The following is a 21,723-nucleotide window of genomic DNA, read 5'->3' as shown; positions in this document are numbered from 1 at the left end:
CAGTCAGGGACCTTAAAGCAATTTTTTGGCTACAGGTTGCTCTGCTAATACAGAAGAGTAAACTGAGATGCAAACGTTTAGCTCTTCATTCCACTGTAAGTACTAGGAACAAATGCCGTCTTGTGGTGATGCGGTTGTATTAGTAGCTGCAGTATGCTGAAGATCAAAACCATATCACTAGCAAAAATGGAAATCTCTCTCAGCTGAGATGACTCAAGCCTATCCTGAAGAATGAGTACAAAGTAATTTTTATAGTCCTTAAGCGGTTTCTTTTTTAATAGTTAAGAAGTTAAAATTTCAGAGGAAATGTGAAAAAAGATTGTTGGTGACGCTAACTTGACTGTTTTGCAGATTTCTGGTCTTATATTGATTATTTTAATATATAAATTCCACTGGAATACTTTATACAATCAGTCCAGTCACTGTTCTCACAAGATGGAAAACTCCATGTATCACCGCTATTTTCCTCTCTATGAAGGGCCACTTTTTAGCACAGTGCTCTGTGTCTTGTCACAGTTGCATTTCTTGTCACATGAAGAAAGTGGAGACATTTTTATTTTTTTAGTGATGGCAGTTTGAAAAGGTTTGATATTGCCACTGAAGTAGATTGAAGAGAGAAGCAGTTCTTCCACTGAGCTCTAGATCTCTCTTCCGATGCTCAACTTAAGTGATTTGAGCTCCATTGAGTAAATTCCGAATTCCTGCAATCTTGCATTCTTTCAGAGTTCTGATATTGGTGGAAATTAGGCTTTTCAGTGGAGTTAACAAGTGCATGGGTAATTTTTCTATGTCATAGAGCTGTCAAATCTGTAGTTCCTGCTGGGGCAAAGCACAGGCTTTATTATACAGGATGGGGCCAATTTTTAGGCCACCTTGGTGCAAGGCAGAGTATGTGGTGAGCTGAGCTCTCATCAGTGATCTGTTTCTGACAAAAATTTTCTATGTTTCTGTCTTAATACATGGTATTACTCTGTGTTGTTGTTGTTGGGGTAGTTGTCACTTATGAGTGGAAAAATTAATAGCTTTCTTTGAACCAGTACCCTTATAGTGAAACTCCATTGGTTAAGTTCCCTACATCTTGGTAAAGATCCTTCACTTGTTTTCTAATGTTTTTTAAGTCGGAAACTGGTAACTTGCAACAAGTTCTTCATTCCTTACTTCAAGCATTACTATATACATGGTATCTCACAGATTCCTCATCTGTGGGCACTGAAAGATGCTAACCTTCAGGTTAGAACCAAAATGTTAGTTAAAAACAAGTAATTTGGAGCAACCTGATTAGGAAGAAGGGCTTTCATCAAAAGAGGTCTTGTTCTATAGGAACAGGAACAAGGACAAACTGAATTAATTGTTATAACTTCATTTGCTCAGGCAATTGTTTTTCATATAGTTTAATAAATTTTGCATTTTTTGGCAATCCAGTGTTCCGGAGTATTTGTATATTTGGCTTTACTCATGTGTCAGGTTCTCTTTGGGTTGGACCTTGCTTTTGGGCTACCAGAAATGTTTTTTAATGCTAATGAATAATTGTTGGCAATCTTAAACATACATCTTGTACCTGTGAGACTATAGATGAGGAAAATTAAATCAGGGAGATTAGCTGCTCTTTTAGGTGTGCAAAGAACTGTCTTAGTAGTATATACCCAATACAGTCATTTGCTATTAATGATGAGACAGTATTACCACCCCAGCAAAAGGTAAAATCTCAAGCAGAATCTTCCAAGAAAGCTGGAAGTCCTTGACTTTCATGCCAGAATTCTTGTATGTGTCTTGTGGAAGTCATTTCCAGATAACGTTCTAAATCTGTGTTACCTCAATTCATTGGGACAACTGTATTGACAGTGTGAGTGAACCAGCCCTATTGTTCTCCATTCCCCACCTGCAATACATGCAAACAGCTGTATGGAATTGGACAATTAGTTAGCAATTCAGTATGTGGTCTGAAAATAGCTAACACCCGGCTAGCTGGGAAGGTGTGGACACCAAATAGCGGCAGTTCTGTTCTCCGGGATTCTCTTTTCCCTTCCTTTGCAATTTAGTTATTGGTGAAGCTGAATTTAATGTTAAAAACTCTCTTACTCAGTCTCACAGCCACTCCTGTCACTTTTATGATTCTTTGTTTACTCCTTTCCATTAACAGTAAATTGGGGTTGAAGCTTTGCAGAGAATTGGAAACTTGTACACTATCGAGTTTTCCTTCTATATGCAGTTTCTTGTTCAGCCTGGTGCAACAATAAATCACTTTAATGCAAACAACTTTTATATAATGGGATACTCGTTGATAAAACAGTTATATGTCTAATGGGGTATGTATGTCAATTTGTTTTAGGTGTTTGACAGTAGCTCACTGAAGTTGCAGAAAAGCATGTCTGTAGCTTTTGCAAATGATTTTAACCTTGATTTGGAGGACAGAGATTAGAATTGAAGAATGATTTAAAAAGGTCTAGGTTCAAAGAGATTTCTGGAGATCATCTCATCCAGCTTTCCACTGAAAGCACATCCTTTGCTTAGGTTATCTGGGGTCTTGTCAAGTTGATTCTTAAATATTTCCAGGGAGGGATATTCCACCACTTCTCTAGGCAACCTGTTGCAATGTTTACTTCTTGTTGCTATGAAAAATTGTTTCCATGTATCCAAACAGAATTTTCCCTGAACCACCTTTTTGCCTCTTGTCTGGTCATTATGGACCCTCATGAAAAAATTACCTCTGTCTTCTCTATTGCTATCTGGAATAGAGATAAGAGCTTCGAGAGCCTTCTCTTCTCTAGAGTGAACAATGTAATTCCTTCAACCTTTTTAATATGTAAAATTCTCCAACCCATTTTTCATGTTGGTGAACTTTCGCTGGACCTTCTCCAACCAAAATTGGACACGTTATTTCTGATGTCATCTAAAAAGTGCCAAGTAGAGTGGAATAATTATATTTCTTGATCTGCTGGCCATATGCATGCTGATGTGGCTTCATTATCTTGTGCTCCAGATGCAGTCTCAACTGTTGACTTACATGCAGCTAGCTGTCCACCAGGAGCCTCATGTCTTTTTCAGCAGAGGTACACTGTAGCCTTTCAGACTGTGAGCAGCCTGTACTGCTGCTTGGTATTATTCCATTCCACATGCAGGACTTTAAATTTAATCTTCATTAAACTTTATGCAGTTCTTGGTGGCCCAGTCTTTCAGCCTGCCACTGTCTTGTATGTCTTGTGGCCCTTCCTTCTGGCATATCTACCACTCCTCCCAGTTCTCTGTCATCTGCAAACTTTACTGAGGGTTCATTCAATCCTCTCATCTGGATTGTTTATGAAGGTACCGAGTAGTATCAGACATAGTATTGACTGCTGATGAACTCTGATTGTGACCTGCTACCACTTCAAATTGAAACAGTTAACCAAAATTATTTGAGCTAACTGAAGACTTTGAGCCAGTTTAGCCAGTTTTCCACCAGTTTGTGGTCCACCTTTCTAGTCCATATCTTCACAGCTTGTCAGCGGGGATGTTGAAGGAGACCAATGTGAAGGAGATCAATTAATGCACCGTATGTCTTAAGCCCACTGGAGAACCCGATAAAGAGTTGCATCCACTGCTCAAGGTGCAGTTAGTGCTAGAGCTGCATTTTTTCCCCCATGTTAAAACAAACAAAACCAGCACCTTCTTTCACGCTGTCAATGCAGTCCATGTTTTATTAGCTTTGGTGATGCCTCTGGATTTTTCTGTATCTTAAGTACATTTTTCAGAGTTGTGCTACTGGCTTGACATTTCTGATTTGCGCCTTGAGCATAACATTGATTTTGATATGAGAACACAGACATAAATGTGTCTGTCTTCTCACCCTCTCTTTTACAGTCTTTAGGACAGCAATAGGTCCCCAGAGCCCTTCTGTGTTCCTTTGTGGACTTAGGTGGTCTTGAAGTCGTACCACTTCCTCACTGTGAAAGCATATTTCACTCTTCCCTGCTCCCAGTATATATCTGTGAGCCATTTTTAAATCTCTTTTTTTTGTCACTTTTGCCCTTTCTTCTCCTGCTTGGTAAATTTTCACTTGCGTGAGTAAATCAATTCTGTATGTCTGTACGCTCAAAGGGATGGTGGTTGCCTGGAGAATGGGATGTGGGTGCTAAAAGTAATGTCAGACCCTCACCCTATCCCCACCCTGGCAGCAGTGTCATTTCTGGTTACTGTTGCAAAACTATAAGAATTTGTTATACATGAGTTATCCACATCTTTCTGTCAAATATATGGCTAAGCCAAGGGGAAAATACTTTTTTTTTTTTTTTTTAAATTTATTTTCTGGTAAGTCCTAGGCAAGAGAGAACCTTAAAAGAATAGAGATGCTTACCTATGTGTGAAGCTCCCAGAATGCTGAAGTGGAAATGGAAAAATTACACCTTCCTTCTCTAATCTTGACACCACAGCAGTTGTGAGAGCTAAGTATTACAGGAGGCAAGATAATTCAGATCCATATTCTTCTGTAAAATGCCATAATTCGATTTCTTTTTCACATCTTTGGGGAAACTTTTCTCAAATGTGTATATTTCTTTTTATAATAGGTATGAAACTTCAGTTCAAACAGGCAATATCAAATGTGGTTATATTCTTTCATGGCAATGAGGAGGTCATATTTCAATTTTGTGAATGTCTTTTCCCTTAGAGGAAGCAGGGAGGTTCATTGGTAATCTGGCCTTTGTTTCATGAGCTGGAAACTATTGTGTAATGCTTCTCTGCCCCGGTAGTCCTCTGTCGCAGAGTGCATTGAAGTCGTTATGGCAGTGTTATCGACTCAAGTTCCAGATCAATGCAAGTAGTTATTTAGGACCCTCTAACATATATGTAAATCTTTATCTGGTTTCACAGAGCTATGTTTATTCATTGTATGCCAAATTACCAATAAAAATCAGCAACAGGTTCTGGTGCTTTACATTGTGTATGAGTGGATATATCTACCTTTTGTGCTCTGCTCAGTGAAAAGATGAGAAAAATCAAAAGGTAAAAAGGTATCTATTAATAAATCCGAGATGTATTGTTTTTCAAATTAAGTCAGTTCAACCTGAAATGTGGGGTCAAAAATCAAAAATGAGTGAAAAATATCCTGTGCTTTGTATCTCTTCCCTTGTTGGTCAGAACATAAAACACCTGATTGCAAATAGAGGATTAAGCACAGAAGGAGACACTGGCAGCTCTATTTGGAGTAAGACCAAACCATGCTAGGAAAAGAATGGGAAGAATACATAGGTAATTTGAGTGAAGAGGTTCATGTTTAATTTTATTGTTACTAATCTTATGTTGCTGTGACCCAGAGAGCACAAATTTTTTAACTTTGTGCGTGCCTTGCTATGTTTCTGTACTTCCACACCTCCAGAAGCCCTTCGAGAAGGGAGTGAAGGTCTTATCACTAAGGCTGCATGGCTGCTCTGTGAAGGCATGCATTATAGCATGAGCAATCTTTTAGCTGTTTTTTGCTCAAAGGGTGGAGGAGAAGAATGATGTTTAGTGGCATGTGGGATTTATGAAAGAGAACTTACAAAGATTTTGACAAGAAAATTTGGGAAGGTAATGCTGACTCTCTAAAGGCATGCTATTGAAGTTTTTAAGACTTTCCAGGTCTCATTATTCAGACCTGGTTTGTATTCCTTAGAACTGTTGACTTGGCAGGGAAGAGGTATAGTTGGAATCTGTTAATGCGGTGGTGGTGTTTTGTTTTCAGTAGAACCAATATTAGGGAATCTGTTTACAGTGTTGACATGCGCTGTCTCTGTAAACTCCTGGAACTGTGTAAAACGTCCAAATGCCAGCTTGGTTTTATCCAAGCTTAGCACAGGCCCCAGAGCAACATATTGGGATCACCATGGTGTGTGTGAACATGACTGTCCTGCATCTGCACCCAAGCCAATAAATATTTGGTGGCATGATGTGCAATGTGGATTTAATTGCTTGAGTTGCAGCTCACTTGTGATCTTTGCATGGTGTGAATGTATCCTTTGTCTCTTTTTCTTTGTTCAGGACCTCTGGAATCCTTACTTTTAGTGCAAATTGTTATTTAAAAAAAAAAGATGAATGGACCAGTGACATTGGCTTTCCTTTTAGGCATTGGAGTCTCAATATGAAATGTGAATGAAATAAAATTGGCTGAAATGTGAAGCTGGACAGAATTTTATGCAGAGAAGAGATTTCTGGGTAGAAATTGCATGCTCAGAGTGGCGGACATGTGATGGACTGTAAGGATGACTAACAATGTGAGTCAGAAAGGTTACTATAGGGTTTGTTGTGTTCAGGAAGAAGAAAGTTGCAGTAGGTAAAATGGGAACTGATGATTAGATACATAAAGAAGTGCATTCCCTACAGAAACAAACAAAATAACAGATTTTTGAACTGTTGTAAAAATGTTATGCAAAAAAAAAAAAGTTTTTTGAAATGGTGGAATCGAGTGTCTTCTCTTGGCAGGTGGGATAGGGACAGGATTTTGAGGAAGGCGATCAGATTGCCATTGGTAGTTTATCCATGCAGCATATCCATGAGATCAGGATGAGGATGATGGAGAATCTGGTCTGAGTGGAGATTTAAGTAATATGCATTAAAAAAAAATGAAATCTGAATAATGTGAACAGATGAGAGCACCAAGAGAGAAGATAAGAAGGGTACTGTTACTGAAATACACAAAGAACCCAGAGTAAGAGAGACTAACAGTCATGGAGGTCGAGGACAGAGGTCATGCTCCCAAGTTCTGGTCATGATAAGATTAGCGAATTGATAAATTGTACAACCTGGCATTGAGTTCTTAATGCCACTTCCCAATGCAAATTTCACAGCAGTGACACTGAGTACTTGAATATGAGTTCCCTCGATGTGTTAATGGTTACACAAAACTGTGTTGGTCCTGTAAATCTTCAAATTCACAGGAACAAATAGTCTAGGAACAGTTTGGCTTTGCAATGCATGTGTTTTTAATTGAACAGTAGCATGTTTTTGACAATGTCATTTGGCCCTTCCTGAAACATACAGACTTTGAGGGAGTACTGCTGGCATAATGTAATTTGTTTCATGAATAACTTTGGTGAAATTCCAGTGTGATGCAACAAAATCCTTGGGATTATGTAGCCTGTAGATGTACCTAGTAAGTTCTCTATATTTGCCAGCACAGAGCCTGAGGCACCCTATTTGTTTTGCTTACTGCTTACACTGGATTTTGCATTTGGGTTTGAGGTTTCTTATGTGCAATATTATTTTGCCAATGTGTGGTGGTTTAATACATTTCATTCTTCTCCCTGCTTCGATCTTCTATGTATTGCTAAGAAATGTAAGGTAGAAAACATTCCATGCCTGGGTCATTGGACTATATTATGGAGTTCACTTACTCTGGGTCATGTTTGTCCTTGGGCAGCAATGGTAGTAGCCATCATAGCCATGTTGAAGTAGAATTCTCCTTTTCTGACAGCTGTTTGTTTTTGTTTGCTAGCCAGAGCACAGCTTTCTTCTAATAAGTAGTTCATAGTGCAACCTTTCTATGACTTATGAGTACATGTGTACATGGGCACGGTTAATGGGTTTGGACAAGAATATGAAACTTTCTTTCCCGCAGGGTGAATACAACTATGTGAATGGCCTGAGTCCTGTCCTGAGACAATGAGTTCCTGCTTCATTTTTTTCCACTTCATTGACAAATTTTCCAGAGATTCCATTTTTTAAGATTTTTGCATTAGAGTTGACTTCAGAAACTTCTTAAGAAACCTAGTTCTTTGGACTAGGTTCAAAAACCAGGTACTGGTGATGTTTGAGACAGGCATTTCAGAGTGCAGTATAGTGATCAGTAAATACTGAGTAAAAGTCAACTTTTGCCAGAAAAATCTTGGTATTTCCTAGATCTCATAGAGTTCCTCATTCTTACCAATTATCCAGTCCAGCTTTGTATTCCAGTTCCATGTACAGTTTATAGTCTTGTGCAACCTTTCAAATGGACAGGTCATTTTGTTACACATACTAGTCTTCTTTTTACTGCATATTCTGAAATTCAGTCTCTGAATTTCAAATGTAGTGCCTCGTACCTCCTGTGTGATTTACATGCCTCAGGCAGTATTAGCCATGATCATCATGCATATTTTGTCCAAGGCCCTGTAAGCACATGGGACTCTCCCCATCCTTCTTAATGCATGCAGTTACTCAGTCTTCTTGGTAAATCTGGTAAGGTGAGGTGAGAGAATTTTTTTCTGAAGATTTTCTGCTGGTCTTTGGTCAACATGTACCTGCTGAAGTATCTCTGCTGGATGGGAGAACACAACGGATATCCTGTCTATTCCTACCTTCTTCTGACTGGAAAGCAGGGAGTAGCAAACTAACGCTACAAAAGTGGCCAGTGTTTGTCATTTTGGAAGCTGCCTACAAATTTTTTCATACAACAGGAGACAGAAACCTGCAGTTCTATCCTGGAGAACCATGGAGACAGTGAGTGTGGTTAGTGGTTTGTCAGAGATGAGTGCCTTTTTATCTCATTATTCCATTTGAGTTTACGTGAAACTAGAGTTAAAATTATCCAGTAATGTCAGCCTCAGCAGCTTCTGTTGGCTTATGGCCTGCTAGAGACAGGGATCAAATGATGGTGCAGTCTACATTTCAGCACACCTCTGCTCTTTGTGTGCGATATGAACCTGGAATGGGACTTCCAGGAGCCACGGGTTTGTTGTTGCCTTATTGTGTCCCAGACTGCTCCATATTTTTACTACCATTCATCTTCCTCGTTGGTTTGTTACCATGTTTGTCTCTTCGGGGCATGCCTCTTACTGCAGAAAAATAGAAAGAAACAATTTGTTCTGGACAGTTTCACTCCTTCCATGGGCTTCTAAGCATGAAGCTCACCTGAGCCCTATAAACATTAGTTTGCTGATAACTGCTTTGGTTTCTAAGTCCCATGCCTTGTCCTTCCCCTCCCAAACTGAATTTTTAATATTCATATCATGGCTGAAAAGCTTTTGTTTTCTATTTCACAAAGTCTAAAGTCATAAGGAATTGGTAGCTGTGAAGCTCCAAAGGTCTCGCGAAGATTTTTGTTGAAGTGATTTGCCAGTTCTTGATAAAAATACGGAGGTAGTTTGTTTTGAGGGCTCTGCTGCTTTCAGGCCTATGATGTTTTACTACTGAACTGTGCATAGGTCATTTTCGAGGCCACCTCACTTTTTGAGGAAGACAGGAGTGCGCTCAGAAAGGCAGCTTTGATTTGCCAAATGCCTGAGAGCCCTGTGCCACATAGAACACACATCTGGTGTATGAAGGTGAGATGCGTGAGCTAGGATACTCTTGAGTGCTTGACTGACATTGTAAATTCCCGGCTGTCTAGAAAACCGTATTCAGAGGACATTTGTTCTATACTGAACACATTTTCCTGTCTTTGAAATTATGTGTAATTTGCAGCTTTTTTGCCTCTAAATAGGAAGACTGTCTTCTCAAGTATTTGGGGCATTCTTGTCAGAGACAAGATGTCAGAGAGTATTGTCATTCAGAACTAGACAAAATAACAATTTCTTTTTAAAGGTAAGGAAGCACAGGCTTTGTAAAATGAAGAGAAGTGGTTCTTTTAACTTCATTGGTCTTATCCTGATTTCCAGGGTTGTAACTGCAGAATATGTTTTGTGACTATGATCTAAAGGCCTATTCACACTTGGAAGCTGTTACGGAAAAACAGTATTCTAGAGGAAAGTGGCAACAGAAAGAATTTTCTGTTCCTTTTGGCCTCCTTCCAAGATGCTTTCTGGACTAAAGTGGATAGAGACATTATTTTTGTAGGGCTGAGCAAAAAAGACCAAGACTTTTAATCTCACAACTGTGTATAGAAAGATCCTGAGCTGTTCATATGGTGTTTTTTAACACTATAATGTTCTACACTGGAACTCAGAAGGAAAGGACAAAGGGTGGAAGTTGTCTTTTAATCATCAGGACTTCTTGGAGGTGATTGAATTACAGAGTAAAATGTTTCTCCTTCCCTGTTGGTTTACTGTTTGTCTGCTCTCTAACAGTAACCCACTAAAAATGTGTGCGGCTCTTTTTGAAGTTATTTTAAACCCTCAGCAATGTATACAGATATTGTAACCTTGGATAACAGCACCTCTGAGTAGTGGTTTCAGTTTTGCCTTTTCAGGCATGTGGAAAGTGCCCCAGTACGTTTCAAGGATTTTAAACTTAAAACTTCTTAGATAGTTTCAAAGCTTGATTGATACAGCATACATCAAGGGAATAGTTCACTGTTTCTTTAGATTTTAATATGGATTAAAGCTTTCTGTTGACTTAAGAATACCATGGACTCCTTTTGGGCCTAGTTACATTGGGATATATGCAGTGGCAATTTTGGAGAGAGCCCTCTTGATGCCTGACTTCCCTGTTTTTATGTCTGTGCTGAATGATTTATCTACTGGATGCTGAGCTTAAGGTTCATCTTCGTGTGGTAGTACCTGTCCCAAGCTGTTAAGCAGTTGAACTGCTCATCCATGTGAGATTGTAAACATCTCAGTAGTATGTAGTAGCAACTCAAAACAAAAAAATAAAGTAAGGTTGAATTAAGGATTAAGATTCTGCTCTATCTGCATAGTATTGTGGTGGCTTTTTTTCCCCTCTCAATACAGATGTACTACTAATAACGTGTGGTAGGAAAACCTCTGTATTGCGCCAGATCGCCATCATGTTTCCCATATTTCAGAGTAACAGCTCAAGTTATTCAGAAAGCCAGAGGCCCACAAGGTAATAGAAATAGCTATCCTTGTATTGAATCACTTGCAAAATGAAAGACAAGGTACAACACATGAAAGAAAGGATGAGATGACAATCTGGTGAAGCAGAAGTGATGGCAGAATTAGTGATCATTACATGGTGCTGCTTTGCATGGACTAATGAGATATATAAGTATGTAAATTACAGAGCAATATAATCTTCTAGTATGATCAACTAGCAGAAAACAAAATTGTTGTTGTGTTGATACCAGTTAGTGGTTTTCTTTAGCTAGTTTGGCAAAGAGAAGATTTAAGAGAAGACATGGAGCTAGATAAAGTACTTTCTTGCCGAGTACTTTTTCTGCATATATGTTACAGTCTGGGCAACTCTCAGAGGGTCTTTGAAAAATCTGAGATTTTAGTTGAGGAAAAAAGGGAACAGGCAGAGTGTAGGAAATAGTATAAAAAACTAATGTTCCATAGCCTAGTTTATACACAAAGAAATTATGCTAATGAAGGATATCAAACTTGGAACAGATAAAGAAAGTTTAAAACATTGGTGCATAGTAAGCTCCTTGCCATTAATAAAACAAGAGTAGCTACGCAATGTTGGATGGAGGAGGGTGGAGGAAGATACTGGATATCTGAAACAGGTATTGTTGCATGGTGTAGGAAAAAAAAATACCTAAAACGAGACTGAAGTTTCTCACTTCATGATGCCTCCCTCTCATTTGAGTTCAGAAAAAACTAGTGACTGTTTCAAAATAGTCACAAAAACCTTGCTTTGAACAACGTGATAGGCATGTTCCAAAGAACAGATAGTTAATACTGTGCAGATATTAAAAAAAAAAAAAAGTGATAATGCTTCTCAAACATTGGTTCTGGATCTATGTCACATAAAGCTTTTATAAGTGACTCTGCAAAAGAGCTTGAATCTTTTCTGTCAATTTGCAAGGAAAGAACTAAGTGGAGCTTTATATTTAAGTACTCTGTATCTTAGATGATCATTTATAATGACATTTAATCGTAAGCCTTTAAATGATTTTTCGTAAGCAAGATGACAGTGACCTCACATAACATTCTAAGCTTTTGAACTGATAGTATGCTTCAGAAACATTCTTCATATATGCGTCCTTATGTTACAGTCTTTCTAGTGTATTTGTTGTGAACTAAGGTATTCAAATGCAATCTGTATATGTTCTTTGAATTACACTGATTTTCTAAAGGTTTCGTATTGATTCTGTTTCAGATGCATCCACTTGGACTGTGTAATAGCAACGATGAGGAAGATTTGTATGAATACGGCTGGGTAGGAGTGGTGAAGCTGGAACAGCCAGAGCTGGAACCTAAGCCATGCCTCACTGTCTTAGGAAAGGTAAGGGGGCATATGGTTTGAATAGTTTGGGGTAACTGCTGCATGCAACTGTTTTGTGGAAGAGTTAGTTCCTTTCTGAGAAAAATCAATAAATAAATGGAGAAAAAAACTTGTACTCCACAAAATATTCCCATTTTGCCTGATTTCACACTGGGTGCTTCAGTAAAGGATAATGTCATAACTCAGTTGATAAACATAGTGATGGCAAACTGAGTGCATACGTTCCCTTTTTGAGCTCTACAGGAATCTAACAAAGACTTCTGCAAAAGTGGATGTTTAGCAGATGCAGTATTTGAGTAGAAATAGGGTGAACTGCCAATATGATGCTAACTTGATCGAAGAAATCTTGTTAACAAAAGCAGTTAAAATGAAAGCATTTAACTGTTCTTTCTCAGGTACAATTTTCTCAGAGGATATTTTCTTTTTTCTTTTCTTTTTTTTTTCTGGGAAGAGGAGTCCTCTACAGGAGACTTCTTTGCTGTAATTTCAGGATAGACATTGCTAATAAAAGTGAATCTTACTGTCTTGGTCAAAGAAATACAAATTTTCTTCTTGCTGAAATCTTCCTTTGGAATAGGGCCCCTGGAATCTAAATTCCGTGCAAAACATTGTCCTTTTTTTTTAATGGAGTGAAGTCAATACCATATCTTTACTACTGCCAGATATCTCAAAAAGAAGAGCAAGAAGATGACCTTTTTTTTTTGTTCTTAGATTGGAATTTTTTAGGATTGAGGTTATTATATTTTGACATTTCACAGAACCACAGAATTCAAGGGGGTGGAAGGGACCTCAAGAGATCATCGGGTCCAACCCCCCTGCCAAAGCAGGTTCCCTAGAGCAGGTTGCCCAGGTAGGTGTCCAGATGGGTCTTGAATATCTCCAGAGAAGGAGACTCCACAACCGCCCTGGGCAGCCTGTCCCAGTGCTCCGTCACCCTCACCGTGAAGAAGTTCTTTCGCATGTTGGTGCAGAACTTCCTGGGCTCTGTTTCATGGCCATTGCCCCTTGTCCTGTCCCCACAAACCACTGAAAAGAGGCTGGCCAGGTCCCTCTGTCTCCCACGCTTAAGGTATTTGTAAACATTAATAAGATCCCCTCTCAGTCTTCTGCCAGGAAGTTAAGGACTTGCTTTCTTTTAAAAATGACATGGGCATAGTTGGAAGTTCGCCTCAACAATTTCTGGCAAAGTAAACAGACTCTGTCAGGGTAGTTGTCTTTGTATACACTTTGCTTTCCAGCTTATGGCACGTGCTGGGAGTTCTTTTTCATTTGAACACGTTTTACTGAGAAAGCTAGTTTGGATGTCATTACCTTTGCTCTGAACTAAGACGATACACATGGAGAGCTGCCCTGGCTCAGCTGACAATAGCTGTGTCCATCTCTCTTATGTGCACAAGGAATGGGTAACCTTGTGACTTTAAGCCTATCTTAAATTAATGTGTTTGAAAGCTGAGACTAACTCAGATCAATTTCACAGGACAAACCATAAAAAAATGTATAAGTGCTTCTTCAAGGGAGCTGATTTAAAGTCGTATCACTAATACTAGTGAACTTTTGCATTGAGCAATATGGTGGTAGAACCAAAAAGGTTACTGCTTGTGTTTCTATGATAGAATTGCATGCATATGTGAAAGCGTAAATGATGAGGTTTTGTATAATAGCAAGAGAAGGAAAACAGATGTGTTTAAGATACTGTGGAAAGTTTGGAATGTTGCAAAGTAGAAGGTAGAGAATACTAAAAAGATGTCTGTAGTGCTAAATTCCATGACACATAAGTCTGGCACAAAGATATATTCTTTTTTCTTACTGTTGTTTTCAGTTGTTGTGGTTGTTGTTAGTAAAACCCTACCCTGTATTTCTTAGTAGCTTCACTTCACTTGTTTATCCATTTGTTAAATAGGATCTGTAGATGTACAGAGCTTAATGTGTCCATTTCCATATAGATTTTTGAATTTCTCATCATTCTTTGTCAGATTTATGTGGTGTAATAAAATCACAAGTTTTTTTTTTTTTTAAATTCTTCTGTTAGAGTGCCCGTGAAAACTGGACTCTGATTGGGAAAGGGTGTGTGTGACAGCCATGATTTAACATTGCCTTTGATCACAGTGCAGCCCTGTTTGAGGCAATGCTGCATGCAGGCGAAGCAAAGGCCTGGGTTTTACTGATCTCATGAGCTCCTGAATAGGGCTAGAAGGGGAGTGACAGAGGAAGAAGAAAGCTTTGGAAATGAAAAGGAAACCCCGTGAACCCAACGAGCATTATTGGCTGGATTTGCCTACCAGGGAGCCGCTCAGTTTCTGCCAGGCTAATTCTGCTTCAGCTTCGCACTCCCCCACACCGACCCCTCCTCCCCCCTCTCTTTCCTTCTTTCAGACTTTTTTGTTTTTTGAGGCATGGCCGCAGTAACTTGGTTCTCAGGCTGGGAACCCACTGAGCCTGTTGCCATGGTCGCTGGGAAGCGCTTCGTGCCATGTGCTTCAAAGGGAACCTTTCCCCTCCTGGAATTCCTGCCTTCTCTGCAGACAGCACAATGAAACCCCTTTTCCTTTGCCTGCCTGCGCACATGCTCCAGCAGAGCAACTTTACTCTGGAGGAAGGGAAAAGCAGTGTTGCAACAGTTACCTGCTGCATGTTTGCATCCACTGTGCTGTGGTCACACTACATCTGTGTGTCCTGCTTATACTGAAGTGCAGCCACCCTGCCCTCCCCCTCCCAGTTATTTCTGAAGTAATAACTTCTGTCAAGATGGTGTAATACACCCTAGCAATACCGTCACTTATTTGTTTCAGTACAGAATAGATACTGAGAAAATACTGAAGACTTGCTTAAAACTAGCATTTCTTCCCTCTTCTGCAAGCTTGGAAGTCCACAGGGAGGGGTTTTGTTTCTTATTTCTCTTCCAGGGACTGCTGAAGAGACTCTTCTATATTCATAGGATATATGTAATTAAGGATGTGCATCTGAGTAGAACCTAACAAAGAGAGGATGTCCCTGCTACTACAGCTTCCTGTTTTCTTCAGATCAAAGGAATCCGTAATATGAGGAAATTCCTCACAGTTCTTCCAGTATCCATTCACTTCTTATCTCTGTTTTAAGAGTTTGTTTACAAAAACATATACACAAATACTAACTAGAAGAATTGCTTGTTTTGCCACATCATCATTAAGATTATATTACTGAAGATGGGGCTGAAATCATCATAACTTGAGTCTGCCTTAAACAGTCAACCATGATTCTTAACCTTTTGCGTAACAGTTAGTTTAAATTTAAAAATTCTTGTAAGGTATTCAAATGTGAAATGGTAGGACAGTTTAGTTGGTAGTTTAGTAGCTGAATAAAGAGTGATCTAAAACTTGAGGAACCGAGACAAGAGGGCCTTATGGGGAGTTTTGTTCTACTTAGTGAATGAACTTAAACTAATCATCTGGCTTATATTTAACTTGTGCAATACTTTTATCCAAGAATATTGTAAACCCCATCATGAGCTCAGACACCTGCACTAACTGTGGCAGCATGGGTGCTTTTCTTGTTGAGTGGAGGCCTGTTTAGTTTCCTGTCCTAACAGTGAAGTTACTTAGTAAGGTTTTTGGTGGAGGTTTGTTGGGGGTGAGAGAGGGGAAGACACTGCAATGCATTTGTAAGTCATGTTTTTACGGGAATCACGAATGCCCTATGCGGTAATATATGCTGATTAAATTAACATACCTGGATGAGCAAGTAATCGGCTGGTGCATCTCCTTACTTGGAATCACAGAATCATAGAATATCCAAGTTGGAAGGGACCCACAAGGATCATAGAGTCCAACTTTTGGGTCCCCAAAGGACCACCCAAAAAATCAGGCCATGTGTCTGAGAGCATTGTCAAAATGCTTCTTGAACTCCAGCAGGCTCAGTGCCAAGACCAATTCCCTGGGGAGCCTGTTCCAGCACTCAACCACCCTCTTGGTGAAGAACCTTTTCCTGATAACCAGTCTGAACTTCCTCTGAACTTACTTCTGTCAAAATGCCTCTTAAGATGTGTCTTTCTGAAAAAAAGACTCTTCCACAGCAGTAATGGTTCGTCACAGAAAATAAAGCCTGAAAAATGCAGTCTGATTAATTTCTTTCCACCTTGTTTTTCTGATGTGTGTGAGCAATGATTTGAGCGAATTCTAGTTGAGTGAGAGGCCCTTTTCAGGTAAGGAAATACAGATCTCAGATATGGTAGGTTGTGCTCTAAACACATATAGTAACACTTTTATATATAGTTCTGTGTGCTAAGTTACTACTTTCTCTGTCTGATTTCCTACAAACCTATTGCAAAAAAAACGGGTCCAATTCTTTCTACAAGAAAATTAAACTATTTTAAATTCCTTCTTACCATGACTGAATTTATCTGTTGATTGAAAATAACTTTGAATTATATCTTGCTCATTTGTAAAGAATTGGTGGCATCTTTACTTGAAAAAAAAAAAAAAAGTATTTTTGGTCCTTTTCATTTGGAGTTAGTGAAATTAAGAAAGGCAAGTTAAATGAAATCAATTTTATACCTTGATATTCATAGCCTAATTAAGCATACAGTTATGTGTGCAAATTAGAATTGCAGTGACTACATAAACATACCTTTTTTTTCTGTATATCATCAATAACTTGATATGTGTATCAAACTTGGTTAGCTATATCAAGTTCAGATAATTTCTTGTCGAGATGGATTCAGTTCAGTTGTGGAAATGCATATTGAACATAGGCAAACAGTCTTTCATGATAAACTTATTCAGAAATTAGGATTGAGCTATGTAGTAGATTAAGGTCTAAAAGTGATGAGAGGCATATTCATAGCCAGTGATGAATGTTTACAAAACTTAGCTTCTTCGGTTATTTCTAACTAGTAGTGACAGCTGCAGTAATGTCATGCCACCCTTTGATGGGTCCTGTGCACGTGCAGTAGAAGATACTGTCACTTCAGGAAAACTTCTTATGTCCATTGAAGTAATTGACATTGTAGTATCTGTTCCACAATTTGGGGTCATTTGCTGCTTTCTGTTTATCAGCCTGTGTTTGTTTCTTCTTTGTAAACACTGTCTAAAAAGCACTTAAAATTCATTTGGAGGCAGCAGTCTCAAAACGTAAGGCAAAATTTCATTGGTCTTGGTGAAAAGTAGGTAATAGAATGGATGACTTGTAAGCTTTTGTTTGTTTGTTTCATTGTGTGGCTACATGAAGGTTTGTGTTGTCAGTGTAGAGTCAGTGGAAGTAGGAACAAGTAAAAGGAGAAGGTTAGAGGAAATGCATTTTCTAATGGCAATGCTAACCTAAATGCATGTCAATTACAGATAAAGAAAAGATGTTCAGCAGTAGAAACTTAATATTTGTTATTTTGAACTCCCAGATACTCTGTGTTATGGTGGAATTGTTATTAAACAGCAGAAGCTTTTGGAATAGTATTAGACTCTTTTGGCTGTGGACTTGTTGGTAGAAATACATTGCACATGCCAAAATTCTGATCAAAAGACAAACTACATTGTTTATCAATTCCAGTGTTTTTGGATGCAAAAAGAGTGTTTGTTTTGAAGGGAAAAATAGCATCTTGGCTTGTGTTAAAGACACTAAGCTTCAAAATCTATTATGTTCTCCATTAACTTTTCATTGTAATTTTTCATTTTTCATGGTCCGTTGTCTTAGCAGTGGTTAAAATTAGAGTTAACTGTGAAAGGAGGTAGTACATATAATTTTAATTCCTGCTATGCATGTGTTTTTTTTTTACTGTATTTGTTCTCAAGAATTATGAGAGAGAATGACCATTTTTCTAAAACACTGAAGAACATAGCTCTGCAAAGTCTAACTGATTGTTTTTTGTTGTTCCCCACTTCATTGCCATTTATAATGTCCAGGACACCTGAAAAGTTAACATACATTTTAAACAACTATAAAACATGTTCAATAATCATTTGAAGTTATACTGCTATTTGTGCAAATATTTTTGGTGTCATTTATCTTCTGACATTCTTGTTTCTCATTTCCCCAGCACTAGCAGTGTAACCAGACCTCAGCAGCATATAGACATAATGATCTCTGGAATTTTAAGAAAATTGCATAGACAAGATCAGAAGAGAGGAAATACAGTTATTCAAGAAGAACTGGAATTTTCATAATGACAGAGACAGAAATAGTCCTCATAATTTTCCTGATAGGGATAAATGTATATTCTTGAACAAGAAAAAAATCACATAAAGCAAAATGTGTTTGCCAAAAGCTCACTGCATTTCTGCTTCCTATCTCCTTGCTTTTTCTTCAGTCCCAACAGACCACATTCTAAACACCAAGCCTGTTTTAACAAACTAAAAAAGGAATTTGAATGGAAAGGAAAAAGGATGAAAGGTTGCATGTGTGAGTGTTTGGCAGCAGAGAACATGGAGAAAATGTTTGGAGGCAAGCAGCAGTCTCATCACTATAGCTGAAATCTTGTGTTCATATGTATCTTTCTGTGTTCCTTCTCTTTATCCCTCTCACTGCATGATTAATTTCCACCTTAATTTCAGTAGCACTTTTAAGAAAGAAGGGAAAGGTTGAGAAAAGGTAGGAGAACTGACAAGCAAGCCAATTAAATTTTGGAGACAGAGGAAAGGTTTCTGTTGTGTATAGGTAATACAGTGAAAGATGTGAAGGAAAAAAAGAGATGGATCAAATCCAAAGAGGGGAGCACTCAAAGGAATGGGCAAAGAAGGGCTGGATCAGGTCATGAAGTTACGAAGAAGTAGATCTATCGCTTTTTAATACTCGGGCGGTGGGTGTTTCCATTAGCAACTAGTGCAAGCAATCTGTTATTATGTTGTTTTACTAACTTCCTTTTTGTTTTCAGTGTGCATTGTTATGAAAAGCAACAGCTATTGATGAAGAAAGGCAGTCTCTGATGTTTCCCCCTCTGGGCACTCCTTAGATTTGCTATTGTTGGATTGATTACTTTAAATATATGTCTGCTTTTAGAGTTGAGTCCTTAGCAGTCCCCACCACCATCTTCACTCCTTTCCAACCAACTGTGGAACACAGCTGCTTTTCTCTTAAGCTGGAGAAGCAGCTGTTGTTGCACAACACGTGTTACTGGAGTCTTTGCTCAGTCAGTAATCCCAGGGAAATTAACAGAAATTCATGCTGAGTAAAGATTAAGGTAAATTTTTTTTTAAGATATACCCAACAAAGAAATAATAATAACATGTAAATATTTTAAGTCTCTTTAAGTCTGTGTATTCTACATACTTTGTGAACCTCTCAAACATTGTGAGAGACCTTCTGCGCTAATTTCCATGCAGAAACTACCAACAGAATAACAGGAAAAATGCACCATTGCATACATGTTAGAACTACAGAAATAGAGTTTGAAGTGTAAAACTGAATGGGCGAGTAAGTGTGGCTCTGTTGGAGTAGAGACGAGCACAAAAGAAGGCTGGCAAGCAGAATCAGATAAAAGGATCAGAAAGGGAAGAAAATAGGGAGCAGATACGGAGGCAGGGACTGGAAATATTTAGGACTTCACAGATGAGTGACGTGCCTAATTTCAGTGCACTAAGACAGAAGGCTTTGAAAGAAATTGGAGAACTAGGGAATGTAACCAGAGCTGCATCAGAGGGATTCTGATATACAGAGTAATAGATGTGCAGATAAAATCAGCAGTGGTAGAAAATAATGTATCACAGAGAAATTGCATACTTAAAGTGGGAATGTTTTGCAATGATTTTCACAAGATTGAAAGGGAGGAAAGAGAAAAGGTTGATGTAAAAAAAAAAAAATGTGCTTCACATCCTACCTCTCTGAAATAATTTGCTAGAAACTTTCTCTGCTTTATACATGTCTTCATGATTGCCAGGTGGCTATTTTATAGAGGTTGCTGTTTGGATAACATGACAATTTAATGTTTGTACCAAGTTCAAGGAATCAACTCCAAATTGGTCAAGTAGCAAATATTTTGAGTATGAACTGGGCTTTTTGGTCAACGTAGGGAGCACTGACGAAGCCATTTGCAATACTAGCAGGTTATTTCTTGAAGATTAGAGCTGGACATATTTGTGGTATGAATTTTCTAGACAGATTAGGCATATATTATCAACATTTCATAGAATCATAGAATATCCCGAGTTGGAAGGGACCCACAAGGATCAACGAGTCCAACTCCTGGCTCCACACAGGTCTACCCAGAAATTCAGACCACATGACTAAGAGCACAGTCCAAACGCTTCTTAAACTCCCAACAGGCTTGGTGCCATGACAACATCCCTTGGGAGCCCATTCTAGTGTGCGACAACCCTCTCGGTGAAGAAACTTTTCCTGATATGCAACCTGAACCTCCCCTGTTGCAGCTTGACTCCATTCCCTCAGGTCCTATCACTGGTCACCAGAGAGAACAGATCGGCTCCTGCCCCTCCATTCCCCCTTGTGAGGAAGCTGTAGACTGCAATGAAGTCTCCCCTCAGCCTCCTCTTTTCCAGGCTGAACAGGCCAAATGACCGCAGCTGCTCCTCATACCATCTTTGTAGCCCTTTGTATAGCTCTTGCCTTAGACGCACTCACTATGGATTTGCAACTCTGACTAAACCTATGCCTTATTGTCTCAGTTGTGGGCCTATTACTGTTTTGTTCAATTGGTAAGCCCAGAGAATATATCACAGACATTTAATTTTTCAAAGTACTCAAATGACTTGGTCAGCTTTGGATAGGAAAAAAAGATGGACCTTAGCCCAGAGAATCCAAGTAGCAAGCTTTTCAGGAAGGAGGAAATCAAGCTATTTTGCTAAGGGTACAGAATGCATAGACTCTTGAGTCCATGAACAGTGTTGAAACTCCCAGAGGGTCTGGACCCTTCAGCTGACTGTAAGGGACTAATGAGCCAGCCTGGCTGTTTATGGGCTGTGGTTAACCTCTTGCAAGTTAGGATTTCCTGTCGCCAGCAGTGGGCTGTGACCGCCAGCACCACAGTGTTAATGATGAGGTAGGGGCTGATGAATGGCTGGACTCCAGACAGCAGCCTTCGCTGGCAAAAAATCAAGTGGCTAGAGGGGGAAAAACACTGATGTCTACGAGAGAAATAATGCAAACTCCAGAACCTATAATTCCCATGTTTAAAAAAAGAAAGGGAGAAAGAAACTGGGGACAAATTCAAACCAAGTAAAGCTTTTATCTCTGCATTCTGAATAGAAGATTGTTTTTCAGCAAAACTGGCTGCAAAAGCCAAGCCAGTTAAAACAATATGCAGGCTGCTTGCCTCCAAGTAACCAGAAATTGTTGGCTCAAAGTAGCTTGCTCTGAGGAGCCAACCTGCTGGGAGACGTTATCCAAGCAACGGGCTGAATGTAATTCCTCCTGCTGTGGAATGGCTCTTTGGCAAATGAAGACCCTAATTAGAGATGGAAGGGTTTCTATTTTGTTTTTCTTTAATCCTTACCCTGAGGCCTCTGCAATACAGCCATGTCGCTGCTTGTGTGGAGAGAAGTTTCCAGTTTCCCTTTGTAATAAGAATCCTCTACCTTTTTTATTCCTTTTTTTTTTTTTCTTAAAAGAAGTTACAAACTAACAATGAAGGACCACCGCAGTTTGAGACCTTGAAACTAACCTAATCCTAAACCAGGGACCACTATCTGTAAGACTGTCCGTGTCATCTTTATTAGCCAACCTACAGAAAGCTGCCAGATATAAATG

At 39.0% G+C, this 21,723-nt stretch overlaps 1 protein-coding gene across 7 annotated transcripts in view; it reads left to right on the top strand.

Annotated features, from left to right (window-relative positions):
* Positions 1 to 21,723, top strand: part of ZNRF3 (zinc and ring finger 3) — a 112,093-nt gene that overhangs the window by 58,734 nt on the left and 31,636 nt on the right. For 6 of the 7 annotated variants that reach the window (XM_013193644.3, XM_048073665.2, XM_066978787.1 and 3 more), the window contains one exon: positions 11,932 to 12,057. In XM_013193644.3, coding sequence (XP_013049098.1) covers positions 11,932 to 12,057 — 126 coding nt within the window. Of the gene's footprint in view, positions 1 to 2,342; positions 2,779 to 11,931; positions 12,058 to 21,723 lie in introns of those variants that run through there. The other variant, XM_066978786.1, reaches the window with a different exon arrangement.

The sequence above is a fragment of the Anser cygnoides genome, chromosome 17 (genome assembly GCF_040182565.1).
Source record: "Anser cygnoides isolate HZ-2024a breed goose chromosome 17, Taihu_goose_T2T_genome, whole genome shotgun sequence".
NCBI lineage: Eukaryota > Metazoa > Chordata > Aves > Anseriformes > Anatidae > Anser > Anser cygnoides.
The sequence above is the reverse complement of the archived record's forward strand: the minus strand, read 5'-3'. Positions and strand labels throughout refer to the sequence as shown.